Below are 23,335 nucleotides of genomic sequence, written 5' to 3' on the forward strand. Positions count from 1 at the left end.
GTGCTTCACTCTAATCTATTTTGAGATAATAATAACCAATTTTGGCAGCTTTATGTTTAGTGAAAAAAAGTCGAAATCATCCCATCCTCTTGATAGTTTATCTGATTGTTTTTTTTTTTTTTTGCAGAGTCAGAAGCAAGACATCATCTTAGACACATTGCAATCTGAGCTTGACCAAACAAATGAGGAGTTAGACAAGTTAAACACCTCCCACCTGGAAGAAAGAGCCCAACTTATTCATGATCTTCAAAGTTGTGAGCGGGAGATTGATAGTCTAAAAGAAACTCTGTTGGAAAAAGACAAAGTACTCAATAGCAACATGTTGGAGTCTACAGAACAAATTACATTTCTCAAACAAGAGCTTCGACTCAAAGAAGAAAACATGGTTCAAGTAGAAAATGCACTGACAAAAGCACATCGAGAGGCTGCAATTCTTCGAGACTCGCAGACTGCAGATCAGCAAGCCCTTAATAGTAAGATGGCCGAGCTTGTTGACAATCTAAAAGATGTTGAGATGGAGTTAGACAAGGCCAAAGAAGAAAACAAATCTAAAGTAGCAGAAATGGACCGCCTAATAAAACAGGCCAAGGAGGATAAAAAATCTATCCAGAACCTCCAATCTAAGACTCAGAAACAGATTGTGAGCCATCACACTCAAATTTCGGAAGGTGAAGCACTTATCACTTCTCTAAAGGAACAATTGAATTTAGCTACCCAAAAGCAACACGAGTCTGATGAACTCATTTTGCAGCTCAAGGAAATAAATACAAACAATGAGAAAAATATTCTTAATAAAGAAGAGACATATGAAAATGAATTGAAAACTGTCAAGGACGAAAAGAACAAACTCCTGTCCCAAGTGCAGAAATTCAATCATGACATAGAGTCCTTGTCCAAAGAATTAAAGGACCGAGCACAGAGTGAGGACAATGTTCAACAAGAAATGGAGAAATGCAAGGAAATCATAGCATCTCTGGAAAACCAACTGAAGGCAAACACTGAACAGGCAACGGATGAGAGACAGAACTATAATGCAGAATTACAAGTGAGAGAATCTGAAAATAAGAAATTGCGCAAAGAACTTGATGACGGCATTGAAAATATCTCCAAAATGAAGGACCTCCTAACACACATGGAATCTGAGAAACAGCAGTTGCAAGAAAAGCTTAAAAATCTCACTGAAAACCTTGAACTCCAGAATCTGAATGGAAACCAACTTAATGACAAGTTGACATCTGCTCTTGAACTGAACAACAATTTAAAGAACCAAATACAAAACTTAACAAAGGAAAATGAAAAACTTGGACTGGAAGTAGCTGAAAGGGTAGCGACAATATCAGAAATGACGTTTGAAAGAGATTCTTTGCATGCCAAATTATCCACATTGGAATCGCAACATTTACAAAACAACAGTATGATTCACGAATTAGAAAAAAATAAAGAAGATTTGATTTTACAAGCTAGCAATTTAAAAAGACTTCTTGAGCAAAGCAAACTCTCAAACGACGAGCTTGTCCTGGCCAAAACAAATGAGTGGAGTCATCTCAAACAGTTACTTAGGGAGAAAGAGGACGCCATCACACAATTGCAAGGGCAGTTACAGAGCTCCAGTTCTGAGCTAAATGAGTTACGTGTTGCAGTAGGAAAAAAAGAGCAGTTTGCCTCCGATCTTCAAGCAGAATTGGAGGCTCAAAGAAGTGAGCAAATGCAGCTTAAAGAAACAGTGTCTCTTCTTCAAGAACAGGGTTGCAGTCTGAAATCTGGGCTATTGGAGAAGGATACAACTTTGAAGGAAAAACAGGAAGAGTGTCACCGGTTGCGGGATGAAATAATTTCCCATAAGAATTATGTATCTGAGCTCCGAGTGGAATTGGAATCACTGAATTCCGAACGCTCTCAGCTTTGCAAGGATCTGGAAGAAAGAGAAAGGATGATGGATAATATGGCTCACCAGTGCCAAAAACACAAAGATGACTTTGATAGTGTGAACAAGACTGTGAAAGCTCTAAAAAATGAAATAAATGAAATGGAAGAAAAGTCCAAAAAACTCAAATCCGAAGCAGACTCCAGTGAAACCGAGCTGAGAACCCTTAAAGCTGAAATGCAGACAATCGCGGAGGAAAACCATCAACTTCACACAGTTTTCAAATCCAGAGAAAAGGAGCTTGATGAGAAAATACAAATTGTTTCAAACCTTGACAGACAGCTTAAAGTCACTCTTGAGCAGAACTCCAGTTTTAGCATGACAATAACTAGTCTCACAGAAGAGAATGAACGACTACAAAAGGAGTTGGCACACAACATTTCATTGGCTTTGGAAGTAAAAACTGAGACTAATCTGCTCAAAGAAGAGAAATCTAAACTTGAGGTACAAGTTACAAATGATGAGAAGATAATTAATACTCTTCTGAATGAAAAAAATGAGCTTATTGGTTCCGTAAGTAATGCAAAGCAGGTCCTCCAGGAAAAGGAAATGTCAAACAAAGAATGCTTGCTTGAGAAAACAAATGAATGTAGTACGCTTTCTGAAACACTGAGTGAAAGGGAACAGCAGATTCAAACATTGCAAGAGCAAGTGAATGACCTAAAAAATCAAATTAGTCAGTTAAACCTCTCAATGGTTGAGAAAGAAGACATTTTGTTCAAAAAGAAATCTCTCTCGGAGGCCCAGCAGGTCCAACAACTGCAGTTACAGGACACAATATCCATGCTTCAAGAACAGGGGTCTGTCCTAAAGACGGGGCTAATGGAGAAGGACACAATGTTTCAGCAGAAATCAGATGAGTGTCTTTTTCATCAGAATGAAGTCAAGCTGCAGAAGGACCTCGTGTCGCAGATGCAACGCGAGGTTGAGTCAGTCAGGCAGGAATGCTTCGAGGCAAAGCAACAGTTAGAACAAAAGGAACACATGTTACAAGATGTAACGAGTGATTTTGAAAACCAGAAAGAAGAGCTCAGTAAACGCAGTCAATGCGTGACTAAACTTGAGAGTCAACTTCTAGCCGTGAACAACAATTTAGCAGAAATGCAGATTACAATTGCCACCCTAAAGGATTCTGTAGAGACGCTCACTTTAGAAAATTCTCGACTCAAACAAGAGAATGAACAAATCAAAGCTGAGGTCATTGATTTTAAAGATGCCATTCAAGCACTAAATGATCAGAATGTAAGATTGAAATCTGAGCTTCAGAAATCTTTTGTTGAGCTTTCCAAATCACAGGAAGCACTTGCTCACCTAAAAACTGCAGTTAATGAGAGCGAACTCCAACTCAAAACTGCACAGTCAGAGAAGGACTGTCTTAGTTTAACCGTCCAAGGAAAAGATGACTCCCTGAAAGAACTTGAAGGAAGGATTTTTGAGCAGGAGGAGCAGCTGAAACAGAAAGATAATGAAACATTTAGTTTAAGGGTTCAAGTTACAGAGCTTGGAGATTCTGTTTGCAAACTTACAGATCAAGTTCAAACTCTTACTTCAGAGTCAACAACATTAAAAAACATATTGGAGCGAAAAGAGCAGTCCAGTCTTGAAGATCAACGAAATGTCACGCTTGCGAATGAAACTTTGAACGTTAATCTAAAAAACAAAGAAAAAGAGTGTGAAATCCTAAAAGCACAAATTTCACACCTTGAAGAAAATTCTTGTAAGATCAACAGTACTCTCCAAATGCAAACAGTAGAAACAAAAAATCTCAAAAAGGCCTTGGAAGAACGAGACTGTAGTCTTATGGAACAATCGCAATCTCTTCAAGATTTACAGCGAACGGCCGATGAGTTGTTGCTCTTCAAAACTCAGTTCATGGAAAGCACAGAGTTAGTGTCACAGTTACAAAGTGAAATGGAAATGCTGTCCTCTGACGTTTCCAAACACAAAATGTCAGCTGAAGAAAAGCAAAGTGCCCTCATTGACTTGCAAGAAAAATATGCCGCCAATTTGGAGGATTTGCAGGATCTGAGAAAACAATTGTCCCAAAGGACCGACGAAGTGTTGACCCTTCAGACCCTATCAGATGAACGCGACACAGCAAAGACCACGATAGAAACTTTGAGAGAAGAGCTGTCTGCAATCCAACGTGAACTCGAGAAGACACAGAACCTGAATTCCCAGCTGTCAAAGGAAAAGGATGACGCGTTTGCCTCACATCAAACAAGTGTCTATCCAATGAAAGTTGAAATAGAAAGACTAAAAGCTCAACATCTTCAAGTTGTGGCGCAGATGAACGCATTGACAGAAAACCTGGAGCAGAGAGAAATGTCTTTACATGCTATTAACAATCAGTACACAGCCCAAGCCAAACATACATCTCACCTGATTTCTGAAATACAGAAACTTGACTTGCAAAACAAGAAGCTTCATGAAGAGATTAATTTGGCCAAGGAAGAGCATCAGAGCTCTCTCACAGCCGTCATCAATGAAAATACACGCTTAGTCGAGGATATTAGAAAACATCTTGCAGAGAAGGACGAGCTGGAGAGGCGACATCATCAAATTTGCGAGTCCCAGGGGGAGCTCAAGGTTCAGTTGGAGCAGCAGACCAGCAGCATGAGTGAAAGCATCCAGCAAATGGTGTGTGACAAGGAGAGCCTTCAAACAAAGGTTAGTGCTCAAGATGAGGAAATTTCTCGATTAAAAGGTAGCATTCATAAAATGGAGCAAATTCTGCAGGACACTGAAAAAGAGTGGCTCCTCGTTCTAGACAGAGAAAAACATGCTAAGACCTTACTGGTAGAACAGTTGAGTAAGGTTGAAAAGGAAATTGCATCTAAAGACGATAAGGTGAATGTTTTAAAACAGGACCTAGACAGTTTGCAAGAAAAACTGGCTGAAGCATTCTCCGCTATTAGCAAAGGTTCTGACCTGCTCAGTGCAAATGAGTTTGAGGCATCAACATCTAGGGTGCGACTTGAAAAGGTCATGGCATTAGTCAAGGAAAAGGATAATGAGACGGAAAATTTGCAACAGACTCTTAAGGCTGCAGAATGGGAGGTAGAACAACTTGCAGCAAAATTCAGTGGTGCTGAAGCCCGTGTCTTCGCTCCTTCACGTGAGGACACATCACATTTACATCAATTAATAAAACAAGTTGAGGCAAGTTATTACTCTGAGATAGATGCTTTGAAAAATAAGTTGGATAGTACAAGAGCAGATTTTGAAAAAATGAAAAATTCAATTGATCAAGAAAACAAGAGTCATTTTAAAAAAAGTCAAGAAATTTCCCTTTTACAGGAGAAAATCGAGAATTTACAAAGTCAGCTGAAGAGTGAGACACAAAAAGTGACAGAAGCTTCTCTTGAACACTCGTCTTTACATGGCGAACTTAAAACAAAAGATGATCACATCAACTCAATGACCATTCAGATAAGTCATCAAAAGGAGTTACTTGTTGGGCTCAGTCAGCAGTTAAAAGAAAAGGATGCATCCATTTCCCAAATCATGGAGTCTGCTTTAAATGAAAGAGTGAAACTTGATGGGGAAAATGCTTATCTATCAAAACAACTCGCCATGATCCAACAAGATTACCACACATCCACTAGGCAGTCTAACGAGATTTCTCTGCCGCTAGAGGAACGTAATTCATGTTCCCTAAGCGAGAATGAAACTCAGACTTCAGAAAAGCTTGGGCTGCTTCAAGAAAACACTGACCTAAAATGTGAGATTGCAAGGATTTCTAAAGACAATGATATAATCAAGAAAAAATTTAAAGCCTCTCTCCTTGTTCGAAAGGATCTGTTGAAAAAAGTGGAGGATTTTGAAAAAAAATATGCCGGTGTCAACAATGATCATGATGTTTCACGTTTACAAGAAAAACTTGTGGAAGCAACAACACAAGCGCAGTCTGCCGCAGAAGTGTATGAGGAAAGGATTTCTCTCCTGGAAAAGGAATGCCTCGATAAAGAACGGGAGATCCATTATCACAAAATGCAAACGGAAAAACTTGCTGAACAGCTGGAATCTGAAACAAAGGTTTTACAATCGACAGTGAGTGAAAAAGAAAGTTGCCTGGCAGAAATGTTGCAGCAACTCAATGAGAAAAGCATCCTAATCCACCAGCTTCAGGCAAGGGCTGCCGAGCAAGAAGATAGTTTTGAACGAGATAAGAAGAGCCTAATGAAAAATGTGGAAGAGCTTCAGAATGAAATCACAGGATGTACAGATCAATCTAATGATGCTTTCTCCGTTGATAATGCTGATGTGTTAGAGAACAAGCGGACACAAATGAAGCAAGAAAAGAAAATGCTCGAGAACAAGACCCAGGCTGCATCACGAGCACGACAAGAGACGCTGCAGAAAGCTGAAGACAATGAAAAACAATCAACCAAAAGGTTCAATGAACTGAAAGACGAGTATAATGCTCTCTTGGAGCAACACTGTCAGCAGACAAATGACTTCACTGCCATCCAGTTAAAATATAATCAGAGTCTTGCGGAACTGGAACAACTCCAGAGAACCTCATTGTCTAATTTAGATGAACTGAAAATTTTAAGACACCTCGTTCAAGAGAGGGATGCGACTGTGCAATATTTAAAGACTTCCCTGGCCGAAAGAGAAAGAGATTGCCATCCTTTATCAAAATTGCCAAAACAATTGGAAATTCAAGACAAGGCTCTCACCTTAATGGAGGAAAGCGCAGAAGCGTTGGCCTCAAATCTCCAAACTCAGAGTGCAATAAAAGAAGAGAAAGTGTTGGTTGAGAAATCCAAAGAAAAATTTAAAGGTGTTGAGGTCATGTTCAAACAGGAGAAGCAAGGTCAGCTGAAAACAAATGGTGAAAAGTGTCAAGACACAATGGAAGAAAATAAGACTCATTTGGATCAAGTGTTAACTCTTCAGAGTGTTTTGACAGAGACACAGCAACTGCTGTGTGAGAAGGAAGACAGTTTCACTAAGATGCTTGGAAAAGCACAGTTGGACTGTACTGAAAAAGTAACAGATATGGTCTCATTGAAGCAAGACAATGAAAATGCCTTGAGAATAATGAATGACCTCAGGACAGAGTTAGGTAGACTTCATGCACAGCTTAACCAGTGCCACCATGTCAAAGAGCTGATATATGAAGAGATTGCTGAAAGGTCCATCAAGGAAGAACATGTGAAGGAAGAGGAGTTAAGCTCTGCGAATAGATGGGCTGAAGACATGAAAACAGCTCAGAAACCTCAGGATGCTAAGTCCGCAATGTCAGAAAAGGATGAGCTGATCGCTGCACTTCAGTTGCAGTTGCAGCAGCTTAGTTCGGACCATGAAGCTTCCATTATGAAGATGAAACGAGAAATCGACCATCTTCATAAATCGCAAGATTGTGGCAAAGTCAGTGATGAGGACAGCCATCATAAAATGACCCTCCTAACGAAGAAACTTCAAGCAGCTTTAGTCTCAAGGAAAGAACTCATGAAGGAAAATGCATCTTTGAAAGAGCAAGTTGGAAATCTGTCAGCAAACATCAACACAAAGGAAGCTGAATGTCTTGCCCTAGAATCCTCATTTTCAAGACTAAAACAACATAATGTTGACCTGGAAATCAATATGAAATGTATTAATACTGATAAAGAGAAGCTTAGATCGGAAGTTGATCGTATCCGTCATGAGAATTGTTGTCTAGCAGACGCATGTGAAAGCTTGAAGCAAACCATAGAGAATATCACCCAGCAGAAGCAAGCGTTTTCCTGCCAGCTGGAATCTCTGAAAGACTCTCAGACAGAGGAGCTGACCAAATGGAAATCAAGGCATTCGGAACTTAAGCAAGACTATGAGACCCTTTTACAAGCATTTGAGAATGTAGGCACAGAAATGGACAAGATGAGACGACTTTTGGAAGGGGCCAAAAGCGATCGACAGGAAGCCCTGAGAAAATTGCACAAATCTGATACAGAGATGGAAATTCTGCAGGGCCAAGCGAAGCAAGTGGAGGAGGAACACGAAAGACTGAAAGAGAAAATGCAGACTTTTTCAGAAGAAAAACAACACACGATTGAGGGTCTGCAGCAAGCCAATGATAGCATTAAAAAAGAACTGGCTGAGATCAATGAAGCCCACAGAATGGCAATATGTGAGCTGACAAAGACAAATCAACACTGCGAGACCGAAATTCTACAATTGAAGTCAGCATTGGAGGCTTGTAAAGATCAGATTGCAGATATGCAGGTTAAAAACAGAGAACTGACTGAAAAGCTTCAAGCTAGTCATTCATTAGAAAAACAGTGCATGGAATCGAGCTCTTATAGAAAGAGCATGCAGCATAAACTTGATGAGACACCAAGTGTGAATGGTTCATTGACCGCCCAGATTGAGTCCAAGGAGGCTGAATTTAGTGCTCAACTTGAAAGCTGTCATGTTTTGCAGAAAGAAAATAAATCTCTTTCGGAAAGAATTGAAAAACTACACAATGATCATGAAATGCAACTGCGCCTAAAAGACGATGCCATTCATGATCTTAAAGATAAGATGAAGCTGCACAACCAAGAAACCATCAGTCTCAATGAGAAGGTTAGAATATTAGAGGATAATAAGTGTCTTCTGCAAGAGGAGCTAGAAAATGTTCAAGAGTCTTCAGACAAGGTAAAAAATGAAAATGAGTACCTGGAAACCGTGGTCCTCAACAATTCTAAAGAAATCGATGCCCTCTCTGAATCCATCAGTGTTTTGCAAGCCCAAAACTTGCAGCTGTCTTCTCAGCTTACAATTAGCAAGGAGATAAATGACACACTTCGCCAAGAAAAAGAGCATGGGCATCTTAAATTAGTCCGAGACTTTGAGAATAAGCTCAAGGCTATGCAGCGAGGTGAGGAAGGGTCCAAGAACACCAATAAAGAGCTGCAAGAGCTTCTGAAAGAAAAACATCAAGAAATAAATCAGTTACAACAAAACTGCATTAAATACCAAGAGCACATTTTGCATTTGGAGAGCTCTTTGAAAACCTCAGAGTTTGCATGTGAAAACTTGAAAAAAGATTTGAATAAATTCTCTGATAAAATCTCTGTTGTTGAAGAGCAAAACAAACAAGTTGAAGCCAATTTGATCACGTGCAAGACTCACATCCAGGTGGCCACAGAGAGAATTGGAAAACTTCAGTTGGAAAGAGACCACCTTAAACTCTCTCTTGAAAATGTTAGATCCGAAAAGAAAACCAAATTAAAGGAATCTCCCGTGGAAAAAGAATTCAACTCATTTAATGACAATGACGTGATGTTGCAGAAACAGATCGATGATCTCAAGAATTTGAATGATAAAGAGAGTCAGAAAGTCACTGAGCTAACGCAACAAATGGACTCTCAAGATCTGAAGATGAAATTTCTAAAGCGAGCGTTGGAGACTAATGAAGCAAAACTGTCTGCTTTGTCATCCACGCCTCATGGGGCAAACGCTGCAAAACGTTGGAATGATTTGTACCTCAACGCCTTGCAGGAGAAAGATAACCAGCTCACCGAACAAGGTTCAGCCATGAAAAGATTGCTAGAGGATATGAGGGTGAGCGAAAAAGAGCTGAATGATCTCCGATCAACCAAATCGAGACTGGAGAGTGCCGTAAGCATGTATTCAGTTGCTTCTGCTGCTCATCAGAGGCAGATCTTGGTTCTGAGTGCGAGCAACGCGGATCTCTCTGAGACTGTCGAACGTTTGACCGTGCAAGTAAATGAACTCGGTGCTCAAGTTAAGAAGGTGGAACAAGACCGAACCACTCTTGAAATACAGGTTGATGACCAAGAAGATGAGATTTCACGTTTGCATCTTCATTACAATTTGACAGAAAAGATAAATGCTGACTTAGACACACAGCTGCTTGTTTTGCGGGCTGAGAATGACAAAGCAAAGGCTGAATTTGAGACCCAAAAGGGAATTTCCCTTCAATTGAAAACCCTACTCCAAAGCAAAGATGCTGAGATCTCCTCTATTTTGTCCTGTCGGGATGACCACATGTCAGGATATCTTCAGCAGCTTCAGACTAATTGTCACTCCCAAGAAGCTGTCTATGAGAACAGGTTAAGAACTTTACAATACCAAAGAGAAAAGGCCGATAAAGAGTTCAGAGAACTTGAGGCCACAGTCAGAAGTCTGCAAATTGGCTTGAACAGGTCAGTCCAGGAAAAAGAGCAGATGTCAGCTAAGATGGAAGTGGTCAAGAAGTCATTTGTGTCTTTACAGAGGGAAAAAGAGCAACTGATGTCCGAATACAGAATACTCGAGGCAAAGAGCCATTCAGAACTTAAAAGTGTAGAATACTCGCCTGACAATGAAGGTGGTGCAACCAAAGGCCTGAAACATGAAATTAAGAAATTATTACATCAGATGGATGACCTAAATTCAGAGAACGCTATGCTCAGGGCCCAACTCATTAGGTACAGAGAGGATTTGAATCAAGTTTTATCCTTAAAAGACAATCAGTTAAAAGTGTTGCTAAAAAAGCAGGAGGATGTAATAAAAAATCTTGAAAAGCAAAAGACTGCAGCTGAAAAAGATCACACAGAAGCTCTGTCAGTTCTCCAAAACGAAATAGAGGTCAGGAAGGCGGATTTTTCTACACTTAGAGCGCAGGTGACAAAACTGCAAAGTGATGGAGTGAGTCAGAAGGCTACAACTGAGGGCAAAGTGGTTGCTGATCTGCAGCAAACTGTGGCGACTAAAACAGCCGAATGTATTGATCTTCAGCAAAAACTTCTATCTCAGGAAACCCAAATTCATGACTTGACGAAACAAATGGAGCGGCTTGAAATTGAAACTGACAAAAAACTAGCTAATTCAGATGACCAACACAATACTGAATGGGCTGCCTGTGAACGTGAGACGGAGCTAATGAGGACTGAGAAAGAGAGGTTTGAGCAAAGGGTCACAGCAAAAGGCCTACTGGAAACAGAGCAACAGTTGTTGGAGGCCCAAAGGCAAAACAGAGACACAAAGGCTCAAAATGAGTCCCTTTGCAAAGCCATGGCAGCCTTGCAGAATGACCGTGACCAGCTCATTGAAGACTTCAAGGTCTTGCGAAACAGGTATGATGAAGAGCTCAGAGAGACTCAGGCAGCTCTGAACAAAGTTCAGCGCGGTTTCCAGGATGCTACATCTGATGTGGAGATGTTTACCAAAGAAAGGGCGATCCTTGTTGACCAATTACGAGCTTTGGAGAGCAAAAACACTCATGCAGAGCTCAACAAGTTGCTGGGCGAGCTAAGAAAAACTCTGTCAGAGAAGGAAAAGCAACTGAAACAGGTTGACCTGGAAAATTCCACCTACAGCAGGCAGCTCTCTGCATTCTCCAAATCCATGGCCAGCCTCCAAAACGATCGTGACAGGCTGGTTGACGAATTGGCAGAGGCCACGAGAGTGATTGAATCCAGGCAAGGGTCAGGCCTGAAAACTGTCAGTACCATGAGTGAGAGAAAGTCAAAAGGAAGTGCTTCCCAGATTGAAAAACATGGGGCGGTAAGTAATGTCATCTGCAGGTTTGATTTTGGCTGTCACTTGCACTTCAGTGTCCTTACAGTGTTTCCTTTTGCATTCGGCATGTGGGGTCAAGTCAAATTTGCTTTTTTTCAACATTCCACTGGTACCTTCTGCATGGTGTTCGGGTGTGATGTACATCAGCTGCTGTCAATAACGTTGACTGTTCTCTGGGAGTTCAAGATTCATTTAATCGACACGCTGTTTGTCTACTGTTGCTTGTCTTGCAGATGAATGAGCTGCGGCCTAGACTGACACCAGACGTAGACGCCAGTAGTTTGCCAAATGAAACAACTGTTTTAAGGTAAAAAAATAAATAAATGTTGAAATACTTGCATGTAGTGGATACTCATGAAGGGGAACTAAACCCAAGCAGTCAAAATGTTATATTTTAAATTAGTTTTAAATCTATCTATCCATCCATCCATCCATCCATCCATCCATCCACCCACCCACCCACCCACCCACCCATCCATCTATCCATCCATCCATCAGACAGTGACAAAACACCACATATGGGTGATTTTAGGTAAGGTTTATAAACTTGTGGTTTCTACTGGATAAGATAAGAAAACCTTTATCACAATGGAGAACTTCAAAATTTACAGCAGCAAAATTTTGAAGGGAAGAAAGTAGAAAAACAAAGTATTTGCAAGCACAAAATAAGTTTAAAAATGAACTGTACACAGTACAGAATGCAATATAAAATCTAAGATATAAGCATATATGCTGCATAAGGTATGCTGTACTATTTAAAATGGGTGAGTGGGGGTGAGTCCAGGTTTTCAGGGGCGTCTAATCAATAGCCTGACGGCAGTCTGCAGGAACGAGCAGCAGTACCTCCTTCTTGCAGCGCGGGTGTATCAGACTCTTGGCTGAAGGAGCTGCCCAGTGCTGCCAGGGTTGCCTGGAGGGCCTGGGAGGGTCTATCCATCATAAGTGTTGGCTTAGCTAGCATGCAGCATAGTGGCGCAGACTCGCATTGGCTGTTCTTGCATCCTTCAAATTGGTACCCTAACTTGGTACCCAGGATGTTTGCTACTTCAACTGCAGCAGTCAGTGCCATTGATAGCGTCTTTTTGCTCTGAAGGCATACTAGGCTTTATTTAATATCCGATGTTTGACTGGGAATTTCTCTAAATGTGAATTGAAGAAACAGGTTTAGTTCCCTTTAATTGTCAACAGTTGTTCATCACATCCCCATCAAGAGCAAAACTATCACATCTGTGTTTTTCCTGCATCACATTACAGCATGTTGACAACGTTCCCACCTGTTAGATACACACAGACAGTAATCATATTGTCACACTTGTATACCAAAGAAATGTCAGCAAATTAACGTTTTTCTACTGCTTGCAGGTCTGAAAGAGGCACAGAACTGGTCGAGGTAAATTTGTGTACTATCATGTTTTGACTGTGGCATGTAATCTCAGGGCTGTCGCACATTGCGTGATGCTTCCGAAACCAACTGCGACCCGACTATCACAAAAATAAATAAATAAACGACAGTTGGCCACTCATCCCCACTCATTGGGCAATTTATCATAAGGACCCCTTGTGATGTGAACTGTACAAGCCTGTATTGTGTTCGTGAGCTCCGCATAGAAAATATTGTACCATATCATGTATTTCTTTTTTTTTTCTTTTTTTTTTAAAGGCGGCTAGTAATTAGTTTAGCTTGGAAAAATGCAGTTCTACAATGATATATTTCAATTTTATAGCAAAATTCTCATTTTTACCACAAGCTTCGCAATTTCATCTACACGTCTATACGGAATTCTAAATCTGCTGAAGTATTGTTGTAAAACACAATACGTTTGCCATATATGCTGTATTTCGATCGCTTGACGGAGCATGGTTGACGGCTGCGTCCCAGGCCCTGGTGCCCTCCTATTACCCGGAAATTGATTTTTCTTCCTTGTGGAAGCTTCAGTGCATTTTGATCGGCTGCAACTTACGACGTTGCCACCTCATGCAATTCCGATGGAAATTTTGAAAATCACTGGGCGAGACATAGCTTCACTTAAAATCTTGTGGCAAAACCGCCGCGCACTGTAATTGTGCATCGCTCAGTGTGTGGCGGCCCTACGTGTATTACACTGAAACCACTAACGACAACAATTCTTTCCTTTGAACTCAGCTCAATTAGGAAGCACTCTTTCCTATAGGTAATAAGTGAAATTGAATTACAGTAATTCCCTGCCCTGGGACCAAGTCCTGCTTACCAGTGTTGTGTCCAAGGACCGGCAACCCGAGGCCAAGGCCAAGGCCAAGGACTTGAGAAATTTTCCGAGGCCAAGGCCAAAGACCAAGGACTTGCCTCCGAGGCCAAGGCCAAGGACCAAGGACTGATTTTGAAGCTGAGGGCTAGCCGAGGACATGTATAAAACAATGCTATCATACCACTTGGCAGGTCTTCATGATTTGCAACACCCTCCATCATAACCCCTTGCACTCCCTAACGCTTGAATGAAGTGTTTTTATTCAAAGAGTAGAACAGTCAGGGTAGGTGTTATTTATACTGAGAAAAAAAATAAAATCATATGATATACATTTATGAATTAATGGTTTAGTGCAGTAGTTTCTTAATATGAAGTAAATCAACACTCAACAGGCATGACATGGCACGGAAGACAAGTTGAGAAATGACTTTGCATAGAAGTCAATCACTGAGTGCAGAAAAAGCGGTAATCTCTCAGTGATAATTTTACAGTTTACCGGCAGCTAGTCCCAGGGACTCGCTGATCAGAAAAGTATGAGTGCCATTATGGATTGAGAGAGTCTCAGTGCAGAAATTATTTGGAACTGTGCGTCCCGTGGGAAAATTATGCGTCTAGGACGCGGGACGCAGAGGTAACAAGATGGCTGAATCTCTAAACATTCTCTGAGTACAACTATTATTACCACTACCACTAATACTACGTTAATTAATACCTTCAACTTGACAATAATAATAAATAATTAAATCAACCATGATTTTAAACTATGTATTATCAATATTCATTATTTCAAACATGAGAAAGCATTCAGCAAACATAACTGGAATCGAGCAAAAGGACTCCAAATCCCAACGGCCAAACCCGGAAGTGAACTGCCGACATTATTGACTCTAGCTGTAACGCAAATTACTTGGTTCAAACGAACATTCTAGTGCCACCGCACAAACGTGACGACTGTGCAAAAAATAACAAAATAAAAGACACCACTGTTACAGAAAGGCTTTACTTATTTATACTGCCGATCGCGAACGGAACGAACCGTGATGTCGCTCCTTACACGTTGTACTGACTGTCAGTGGTAGCCCCGCCCCTATTAAAGCAGCAGATAAAGTCATCAACGTGGGTTTCCCTGGATGGATTTGTTTGATTTCTTTATGATTTTTGCGGTCCTCTGGCCCACTTTATACCTGTGGACGAAGGATTAGAGGCTCTAATCCCTCGTTGTGTCCGAGGACCGGCAACCCAAGGCCAATGCCGAGGACTTTACTCCAAGGCCAAGGACCTAGGACTTGACTCCGAGGCCAAGGCCGAGGACCAAGGACCGCCCTTCGGTCCTCGAGCCGGTCCTCGAGGAACACATCACTGCTGCTTACACACCTCCACCCCCAAAAGGTTTATAATTGCATCTATTAACAGTTTTAAGAAGGGATATTTAGAACCAAATTTTTCAGACCCAACACCAGTACGAGTATTCATTCACTCTTGAGTACTCACTAATCACGAGAATACCTTGTGTACTTGTTAGATAAATTTCCATTTCACGGAGACCAAAAACAACTGTTATGACCTTTCATCTCTGACGCAGATGATTATTTGCCAATGTGTCAAACCACTATAGCGTCAATTACTGGCAAGGTGGACTTCATCCACCTCCTTGGTTAAACTTTTCCCCATCTTGACATATGAAGCTTGTCACTCAATCAGTACGCCGCTTCATCATATTTCCTTGGCACTAAGGTAGCGCCAAAAACCATCTGACAGAAATTCCGCTTAATTTTCTTGTGGACAGGGCTTTGGCATTATGGCTTGGTACCTGAAGAAGGCATTTCAAAAATAACACAAAAGTGTGACCTGACATGGCATTGTTGACTGGCCCTGACATCTGTAACTTTGCAACGCGATTCATCTGCAATTCAAATTTCAAATTGCTGCAAAACTAATTGCCAGCAGTCGGCCGCAACATGGTTGCCGAACCCCTCACGCTGCTTTGCAGTTCAGTCACGTTCGGCCTCGCTGTGTGCCACCGGTTTTATGTAACCTTATACAGCCAGCTTGATCCCTGAACCTTAAAAGTTTGGAAGAGGAAATTGAGAGAGATTCTGAATTGTAGCACTCTATTTGATTGTAGAGGTTTTTCTTTTGTCCTTCACATTAAAAAAATGTTGAGGGCTTTAATGTTTACTTTTTCATAACGAGTGTGTGGTCAACCATTGATCGCTGTCAATATTTGTGCATCATAACAATAGGAAACGGTGAATCCGGTAGGCCAGAGTGAAATGGAAAAGGCGGTGAGTCGACTGGAGGTGGAGAGAGTCCATCTGCACAGAGAGCTGCAGCGCTGCTTGTATGACATCCAGCAGCGAGACCAGTGCTTTCAGCAACTTAACTCAAAGGTTTGAAATACTCGAGGATGACACAACTTACAGGACATCTCACTTTCATAGCGCTTTACAGTTGACCTATTTACACATACAAGGAGCCAAAGGGAAACCCCCCCAGAAAAATCTGGAGTTTTTGCAATAAAATTAAGCCACGTTGCTTGATGTTTTAATCATGGAAAGAAAAAAAAATGTAGCAAATCCTTCATGTTCTTGTCCACGTTCACAGCTACAGCAGGCGGTGGAGGAAAAGGGCGCTGTGGCTGCTCAGCTACTTGCCGTGTCCCAAACCCTGAGGGACACCCAAAATCGATGCCACTGGCTGGAAATGCAAGGCCAGGCCCAGGTAAAGGTGCTCGAGAAGTCCATGTATTTTCTCTTCTGGTTGGATAGTGTATGGTGCTCACTCCAAATTTTAATTGTCTTCCATTTTCAGCTTTTGTAGATATAAATGCTCCGATGGCCTCTATCTCGAAGATGTATTTTCAGTTAGCTGTTCTGCGATTGGGTTTACATCGAGCGAGAGTGATCACAATCAATTGCATTGCTGCTGTTCGAGTACACTCATTCTGATGCTTGTACAATTCATGTTTCTTTTTATGTTTTTAGTGTAATGTTGTTTTGAGTCTTACAAAAATTAATAGTATTTGTTTACCTGCCTTTCAGGGTTCAGGTAATTTAGAGGTGGCTCCCGGAGGTCCTCAGGAAAGGAACAACACAGTTGCTCAAACAATTGAAGTCAGCCAGCTCCAAGAAAGGTGAGGTCGCTCAGACTTGCTGGTGGTGGCGGTGGTCATGTTGGTTGTTGTAATCTTAGGTTGTCCAGTCAAGGCTCATCACAGCGAGTCACGCGTGATTAGTGTTGCATTTTTCACATCAGTAAAAGAGTCATTGAGCTCTTTCATGAACAGGATACTGTATACTGTGTCATGTCTTCCAAAAACAATACATGCCTCACCCGATCTGCAGTTGAATAAATGAACACTCTGCATTGACTAGCTACTTCTGGATATGGTTTTTCAAATACAGCACAAGTAGTTCTCCATACCACTTCAGGACTGTCAAAAGTCAGGGACCTTGACTGTTCCACTTTTGCTCCACTTTTTTAGGCTACTTGAGGTAGAGCGGAGTCTGGCAGATGAACGGTGCCGAAGGGAGTCTGCCGAAGAGGCTTTGCATCTTGCCCAGGCCAGCACAAAGAGGTCTTGACACAAAAAACCTCCTGTATCAACTGACATATAACCACAGTGAAGATGTGCTCAAAAGTAAATATTTTGATATGCAGCATCAGTTCAAGACTGCCTCAAGATATTCGGAGAGACTTCAGCAGTATCGAGATGGAAGCAGATGACGAGTGGGAAGCTGTGAGCCTCAACCCAAACCAGCCTCTGATAACACGGAAGGTAGAATGCAGCTTTTAGATTAGGAGTTTACAGGGGGGGGTTGATTTTCCCAGTGGGCCACGTGATATTCATTTTGTGATGGTTATTAAGCATCGTTTCTGCCATGTAACCTTCTTGCAGCGGTTGGCGCTTTTTCATCATGTTGTCAGGGGTTGAATGTCTTCATATTTTTTTTGGTTTGTTTTGGTAGCTGGCGCTAAGGTGATGATCGTTGCATCGATGATGACAAATTTGTGACGCCATTTAAACTTTTGTCATTGTCAACTCGCTGTGCATGTGACTGTTATCCTTCAGGTTCCAAATACAAGCTTACTTTTGCTGTCATGGGTATATGCTCCTCGGCCTGTGTGCAGTCACCCCCAACGCCTGACTCACTCATCCAGTCACATTCACAGGGATCACAGACGTCCGCTCTTTAATGCAATTCCGCTATTATCCCTCGCAGCCACAAAGTTTCATTTTCTCTGCCAAATCACCCCACTGACTAGTCCACTTCACGTCCTCGCGACAGACACGCCAATTAACCAATCAGCGAGCTGTAGGTAGTCTCTTGGTTTGTTTAGTCCCTCCCATTTTGACCCCCCCCCCCCCCCCCCCCCAACTATGTAAAAGGAAGAATGGCTGCTAATAAATGCAGAAGGGAGGAGTTGGTCATGAATGGAACCGGGTTGGGTTTTCCCAAAGCACCAAACAGCAAATAACGTCTGTTTCCAAAATTTGCAGTGAGGTTTGCACTTCAAAGATCACCTTCATCCATATAGGAGCAAAATAAACCTCTGAGATTAAGGCATTTCAAAAGAACTCCGCATGACAAAACAAGCTAGAAAGACATAACGGAGACAGTTGTGTTTTATCTTGGCAAGGATACGATCCCCATCGAAAGTGTCGAGACTGCTAAAGTATTTGACACTCATTACAAGTTACACAGTGGCCAATATTTTTCAAACACCGCCTTCCTTAACTTTACTTGTAATGCCATACGTGACAAAGTGGAGTTAAAAGTTAAAAGCCCTGTACCTCATCTGCTGTACTCATCTCACCTGGACATCCTACTTCACCTTGCTATTTGTAAGTCAATATAAAATAAGACTTATTTCACCTTATTCATAGTAATAGACCAGGGGGTCGCTAACGTGTACCCGCGGTCACCAAGGAGCGAGTAGCCCGTGGGCATATTCAAATAATAATAATAAAATTTGCTTACCGGTGATGAAACACTGTCAGGAATATTGTAGAAGCGATAATTTTGTGAGCACTAGCAAATATTTAAAATAAAGTGTGGCCAGTTGATATTGATCATAATTGTTGCGAGAAATCGCTCATGTGATCCGTGTCTTCTCAGAAATTAATCTCATTACCGGTAATCATTAATTACAACATATCCAGGCGGTTTGAGCAAATTTATTTCAAAAATGCATCCTATCACACCGGTAGACCTCTGCATTAATCAGTAGCCAAGAAGGAGCTCTTAGTTTCAAAAAGGTTGGACATACATACCTATAGAAGTTAAAGAAGCCTCGACCACTTTAAAGAGAATTGTATCGGAAAACCAAGTACAGTATTGTAAAAAATATATATTTATCCATTTTCTGTTGAGAACTAAGATTTTAAATGGTTAAATGGGTTTTTTCTTTCTCTGAAATCATTTGCAAAATATCCTGAATAATTGTAGATGGAAAAAAACATGATCAAATCGCCATTGGGATTTCACACCAAAAAAAGGACATACCGTATTGTATGGTGGTAAATGCTTTTTTAAATGTATTTAGGTCAGTCATATGGTTGTGGTAATACTCAAAATTGCAAACCCAATTCCAATGAACTTGGGACCTCAGACTGTTGAACAACTGAAGCTGTACATCAAGCAAACATGGCAAAGATTTCCTACAACGCTTCCAACATTAGTTCCCAAACATTTATTAAATCAAATGTGTTGCAGCCATGAAATTCTAAGTGAATGCTTAATTGCTTCCCGCTCGCCCTCTCATTTATTTCTCATTGGGAATCTCATACATGGGTGTGTCCAACCTAAAGGGTGAGAGCTGTTGAAGACACACTGAATTTGTATGACTATGTGTGTGTATGCGAGTGAAAATTATTTACATGTGTCCAATCATTACAAAAACACCAAGTAAGTTGGTTGCAGCTGGTGTTGACAGCTCCGTCCGACCTTGCTCTTGTTTTGTCTTATTACCTTATCTCTTCCCAACGACTTTCTCGGAAAGGTGATTGCGCCTGTCACACAGTGCACTTAGCATTCTTGATTATAAATATGAGCATATCTTTATGAAAAGCATAATTACATCTTTATTGAAAGCATAAGTGTTCTCCATTGCAGGCGTAATGAATTTATCATTAATAATATGCAAATGTGTGACAACTAAAAATCATAATCAATTTAACAGATATTCACTGTTGGCGGTCACAGTATAGGTTGATCAACCACACTTTTCACTCTTGCGGGAGGACATTTGCTAAATATGCTGACTTAAGCATTTCGGCTGGTTGTCAGCTAGCGTTAGCGACTGCCTTTTCAGATGCCCGTTCATACTGGCACTTCTGCTTTTGTTATATTTGAAGATAGACTTGAAGGCCTGTGCTACCATTCTCATGTTTAATCAAATATTTCTCTACACGTAGTATGAATGTAAAAACACGGGACTGGTGATTAACCCTTTGAGGGACAGCGGTTTCTACAATGGACAGCTTATCATGTCATCAGGTTACAGGGTGGCATGAAAGGGTTCATCGTCTTCAGGCGCTAACAATTGCAGAGTGATAAAGTGGATGTGTCGACAAATCGGTTCCACCCGTTATACAGTCATGTTTTTTCCAAGCAGAAACTGTGACAGCGTGTTCTGTTACCCTAAGTTGTTTTTTTTTTTGCCTTATTCTAAATGCAATTACTCCCCCAACCAGATTTCAGTGTCTTGATTTGTATACCACTTGTACTTCCAGGTGAAAGGTGGGATGGTGGCATGCAGACGTTGGTTCAGAGGAAGAAGCCTGTACTTTTCCCGGCTGCTGACGGGCCGTGCACGCTCACGTTACTTCTTTCTTGCTTACTTGGTTACAATTCACCTGCTTGTCCTAATGTGCCTTACCGGTGCCCTCTGAAAAGGTAATCAACAAGTTGGACGTTGGTCCAAAGGTTAAAATCAACAGCTGACTAGATAATAATTTACGTGTATATTACACACTCCCAACTCGACATGCTTTATAAAACACTGGCACTGTCAGGTAACCGGGATGTTCATCCTTGGGAGAGTCAATTGTCATTTTTGCTGAACAGATTTGGTTGTAGTTGTACAAATTGCACGGTGTGAATCACATAATCTGTAAATTCGGTTTGCCGCACAAGGCCTTAAAGGAGTGATAATAATCAGTCTATCCAGAACCATGTGAAAATAAGGACAAGGAGAGAAGCCTTGGATGTGAAGCCTTCACGAAATCCCACGAACAAGAAGAAAGCCATCTCTGTTATGTTCCTCAATACAGGAAATCTAAACTCACATCCTGATTTCACTGTCAACAACAACACATTCACGCTTCTTGTGGTTGTTGTTTCCTTTCGACAAATGTTGGTACAATTTCTCCTCGCGGTCTAAAACATTGCACATAATCCTTATGCTGACTAAATCTATGCACTGTCACTGCACCTGGGTTTTTTATTATCTCAATGACAGACACGCGAAATCCGAACAACAGTGAGATCAGTAGGATGCTTCATTTCATATCCTGTGTTATTGTAAATCAACGCAAAAAACACTCTTGAGGGTTTTTGTTCCTATTTATGGACATCACAGATATATTATTCTGTCCAATCTACTGATTTTTTAAATATATATATTTATGCATTTCTGTCATCTTAGCCTGATCTTTGAATGAAAGAAATGAAGAGTTTGGAACATCCTTTACATTGTATAATTGCACCCATCTGATCTGTGAAATGTCACAATGGTCACGTGCTCTGTATATACAGATGTGAGGAGTAAACAGAACGTATTTATGAAAGATTACACTACTGAAAAATGTGCAGTTACTTCCACGGTTTTCAAGAGTTTGTGATATTGTCGACCTTGATGACATGAAGCTCTGCACTTGGTGCAATACTCTGTTTCGCTGAACTATTTTCAGATCACCATATCTAAAGAGAAGAATAAAAGCCAGTTGATTTTCTTTATTATCTTGGCCTATGACTAATTGTTTCCTACGGTTTAATTTTGACGAGGCCTGATGTTAACCCTTTCATGCATGAAATTCTAACCTAGATCGGGATTTATTTTGGGTGGGGGTGCATCCGTTCATGCCTGAGAGATTAACTTTTGAATCGCTGTCCTCTCTCGAGAGAAGGGTTGAAATAGATGACCTTCATCCTTGAAACAAACAAGGGATTTCAGATAGATAACATCTCACATGCAGTCATCTTCTTCAAAGCTGCTGTTTTCTCTAATGTGCAACAGCAAGAGCAATTCAGATTTGTTTAATAAGCACAGGTGCAAAAGTACGAGGACAAAGAGTGTTCATATACCTGGCATGTGATACATGGATGTGACGTTAAATTGGTACTTGGGCTTTTTACTATTTGGACCACATAACATACTGCAAATAAAACAAATTTGTATTACTTGGATGAAAGTAGTACATGACGGAGCCAGCTTTCCTTTCTGCTTGTGACTTCACTTTTGTCTGTAATTAAGAATCATGCTCTAGTTGAAATCTAGCCATTGACTCACTGTACTTAGTCATTGAATATTGACATTGGTTTTATTCAGACGGTCTTCGTTGATTTTCCAAATACAGTAGTTTTTGAGTATTTGGCTGAATAGAAGCATCGTACTGCTCGATCTACTCCGGTAACAACCGAAAAGCATCCGTGAAATGAACACTTTTAAATCCCAAGTATGGCAATGCCCCATCATGGTCAGCCTTTTTAAACATTAGCGGCTCTTTTCCTGTTCCGTCATTCTGATACAAGTTTGCCTCCGTTTCACCCGTCTAAATAATTTCAAAACAATGGAGTTAAAGAATACATGAATGTTGCCAGTGGTTTGCATCATATTTAAATCTAAGTCTGTAGTTATATTCATGAAGGTATCTGTTGGCTGCAGGTACAGAAATATTTTGATTTTTTTTTGGGGCGGGGTGGGTCAAACATCTTTATGGCACACTACCAAACAATTGTCAAAAGTATCAACACTTAAAATGTTGATCTTACTTTAATTTAGTCACAAATGGACTAAAGTGAGATATGGGCCTTTTTAACACAAAGCGGACAAGAGTCGTATGAAATTCTGTTGTACGAATGACAACAGGTGATAAACGAGTTCATGGTTCCATCTGCCATCGAATGGAAGAGCATTGAGTTGTTCTTGGATTAACAAAGGTATAGTGATTAATTTTTTCAATAATTTTATTTAAATTAGGTAATTTCCTGTGGTACCCTGGTTGGAGATCACTGCAATTGGAACAGGTATGATTGAATTTGTACTAAACCTTGTTCATTACCATATTCATATTGAGTCAATTGTAATGGACTCTCTCACAGTGTTGTGTCCAAGGACCGGCAACCCGAGGCCAAGGCCAAGGACTTGACTCCGAGGACAAGGCCAAGGCCAAGGACTTGGAAAATTTTCCGGGCCAAGGCCAAGGACTTGAGAAATTTTCCGAGGCCAAGGCCAAGGACCAAGGACTTGCCTCCGAGGCCAAGGCCAAGGACCAAGGACTGATTTTGAAGCTGAGGGCTAGCCGAGGACATGTATAAAACAATGCTATCACCACTTGGCAGGTCTTCATGATTTGCAACACCACTCCATCATAACCCTTTGCACTCCCTAACGCTTGAATGAAGTGTTTTTATTCAAAGAGTAGAACAGTCAGGGTAGGTGTTATTTATACTGAGAAAATAAA

At 40.9% G+C, this 23,335-nt stretch overlaps 1 protein-coding gene across 3 annotated transcripts in view; it reads left to right on the forward strand.

Annotated features, from left to right (window-relative positions):
* Positions 1-21,611, forward strand: part of LOC147207173 (uncharacterized) — a 56,847-nt gene extending 35,236 nt beyond the window's left edge. For 2 of the 3 annotated variants that reach the window (XM_086106233.1, XM_086106234.1), the window contains 9 exons: positions 128-4,594; positions 11,656-11,729; positions 12,785-12,812; positions 15,891-16,037; positions 16,252-16,368; positions 16,689-16,780; positions 17,132-17,224; positions 17,308-17,425; positions 20,384-21,611. In XM_086106233.1, the coding sequence (XP_085962359.1) occupies positions 128-4,594; positions 11,656-11,729; positions 12,785-12,812; positions 15,891-16,037; positions 16,252-16,368; positions 16,689-16,780; positions 17,132-17,224; positions 17,308-17,425; positions 20,384-20,542 (5,295 nt within the window). In that variant the 3' untranslated portion in view covers positions 20,543-21,611. Of the gene's footprint in view, positions 1-127; positions 11,408-11,655; positions 11,730-12,784; positions 12,813-15,890; positions 16,038-16,251; positions 16,369-16,688; positions 16,781-17,131; positions 17,225-17,307; positions 17,426-20,383 lie in introns of all 3 variants that reach the window. The other variant, XM_086106232.1, reaches the window with a different exon arrangement.
* The last annotated feature ends 1,724 nt before the right edge of the window (positions 21,612-23,335 follow it).

Source organism: Hippocampus guttulatus, chromosome 3 (assembly GCF_054856545.1).
Source record: "Hippocampus guttulatus isolate MCC_2025c chromosome 3, RoL_Hgut_1.0, whole genome shotgun sequence".
Lineage (NCBI taxonomy): Eukaryota > Metazoa > Chordata > Actinopteri > Syngnathiformes > Syngnathidae > Hippocampus > Hippocampus guttulatus.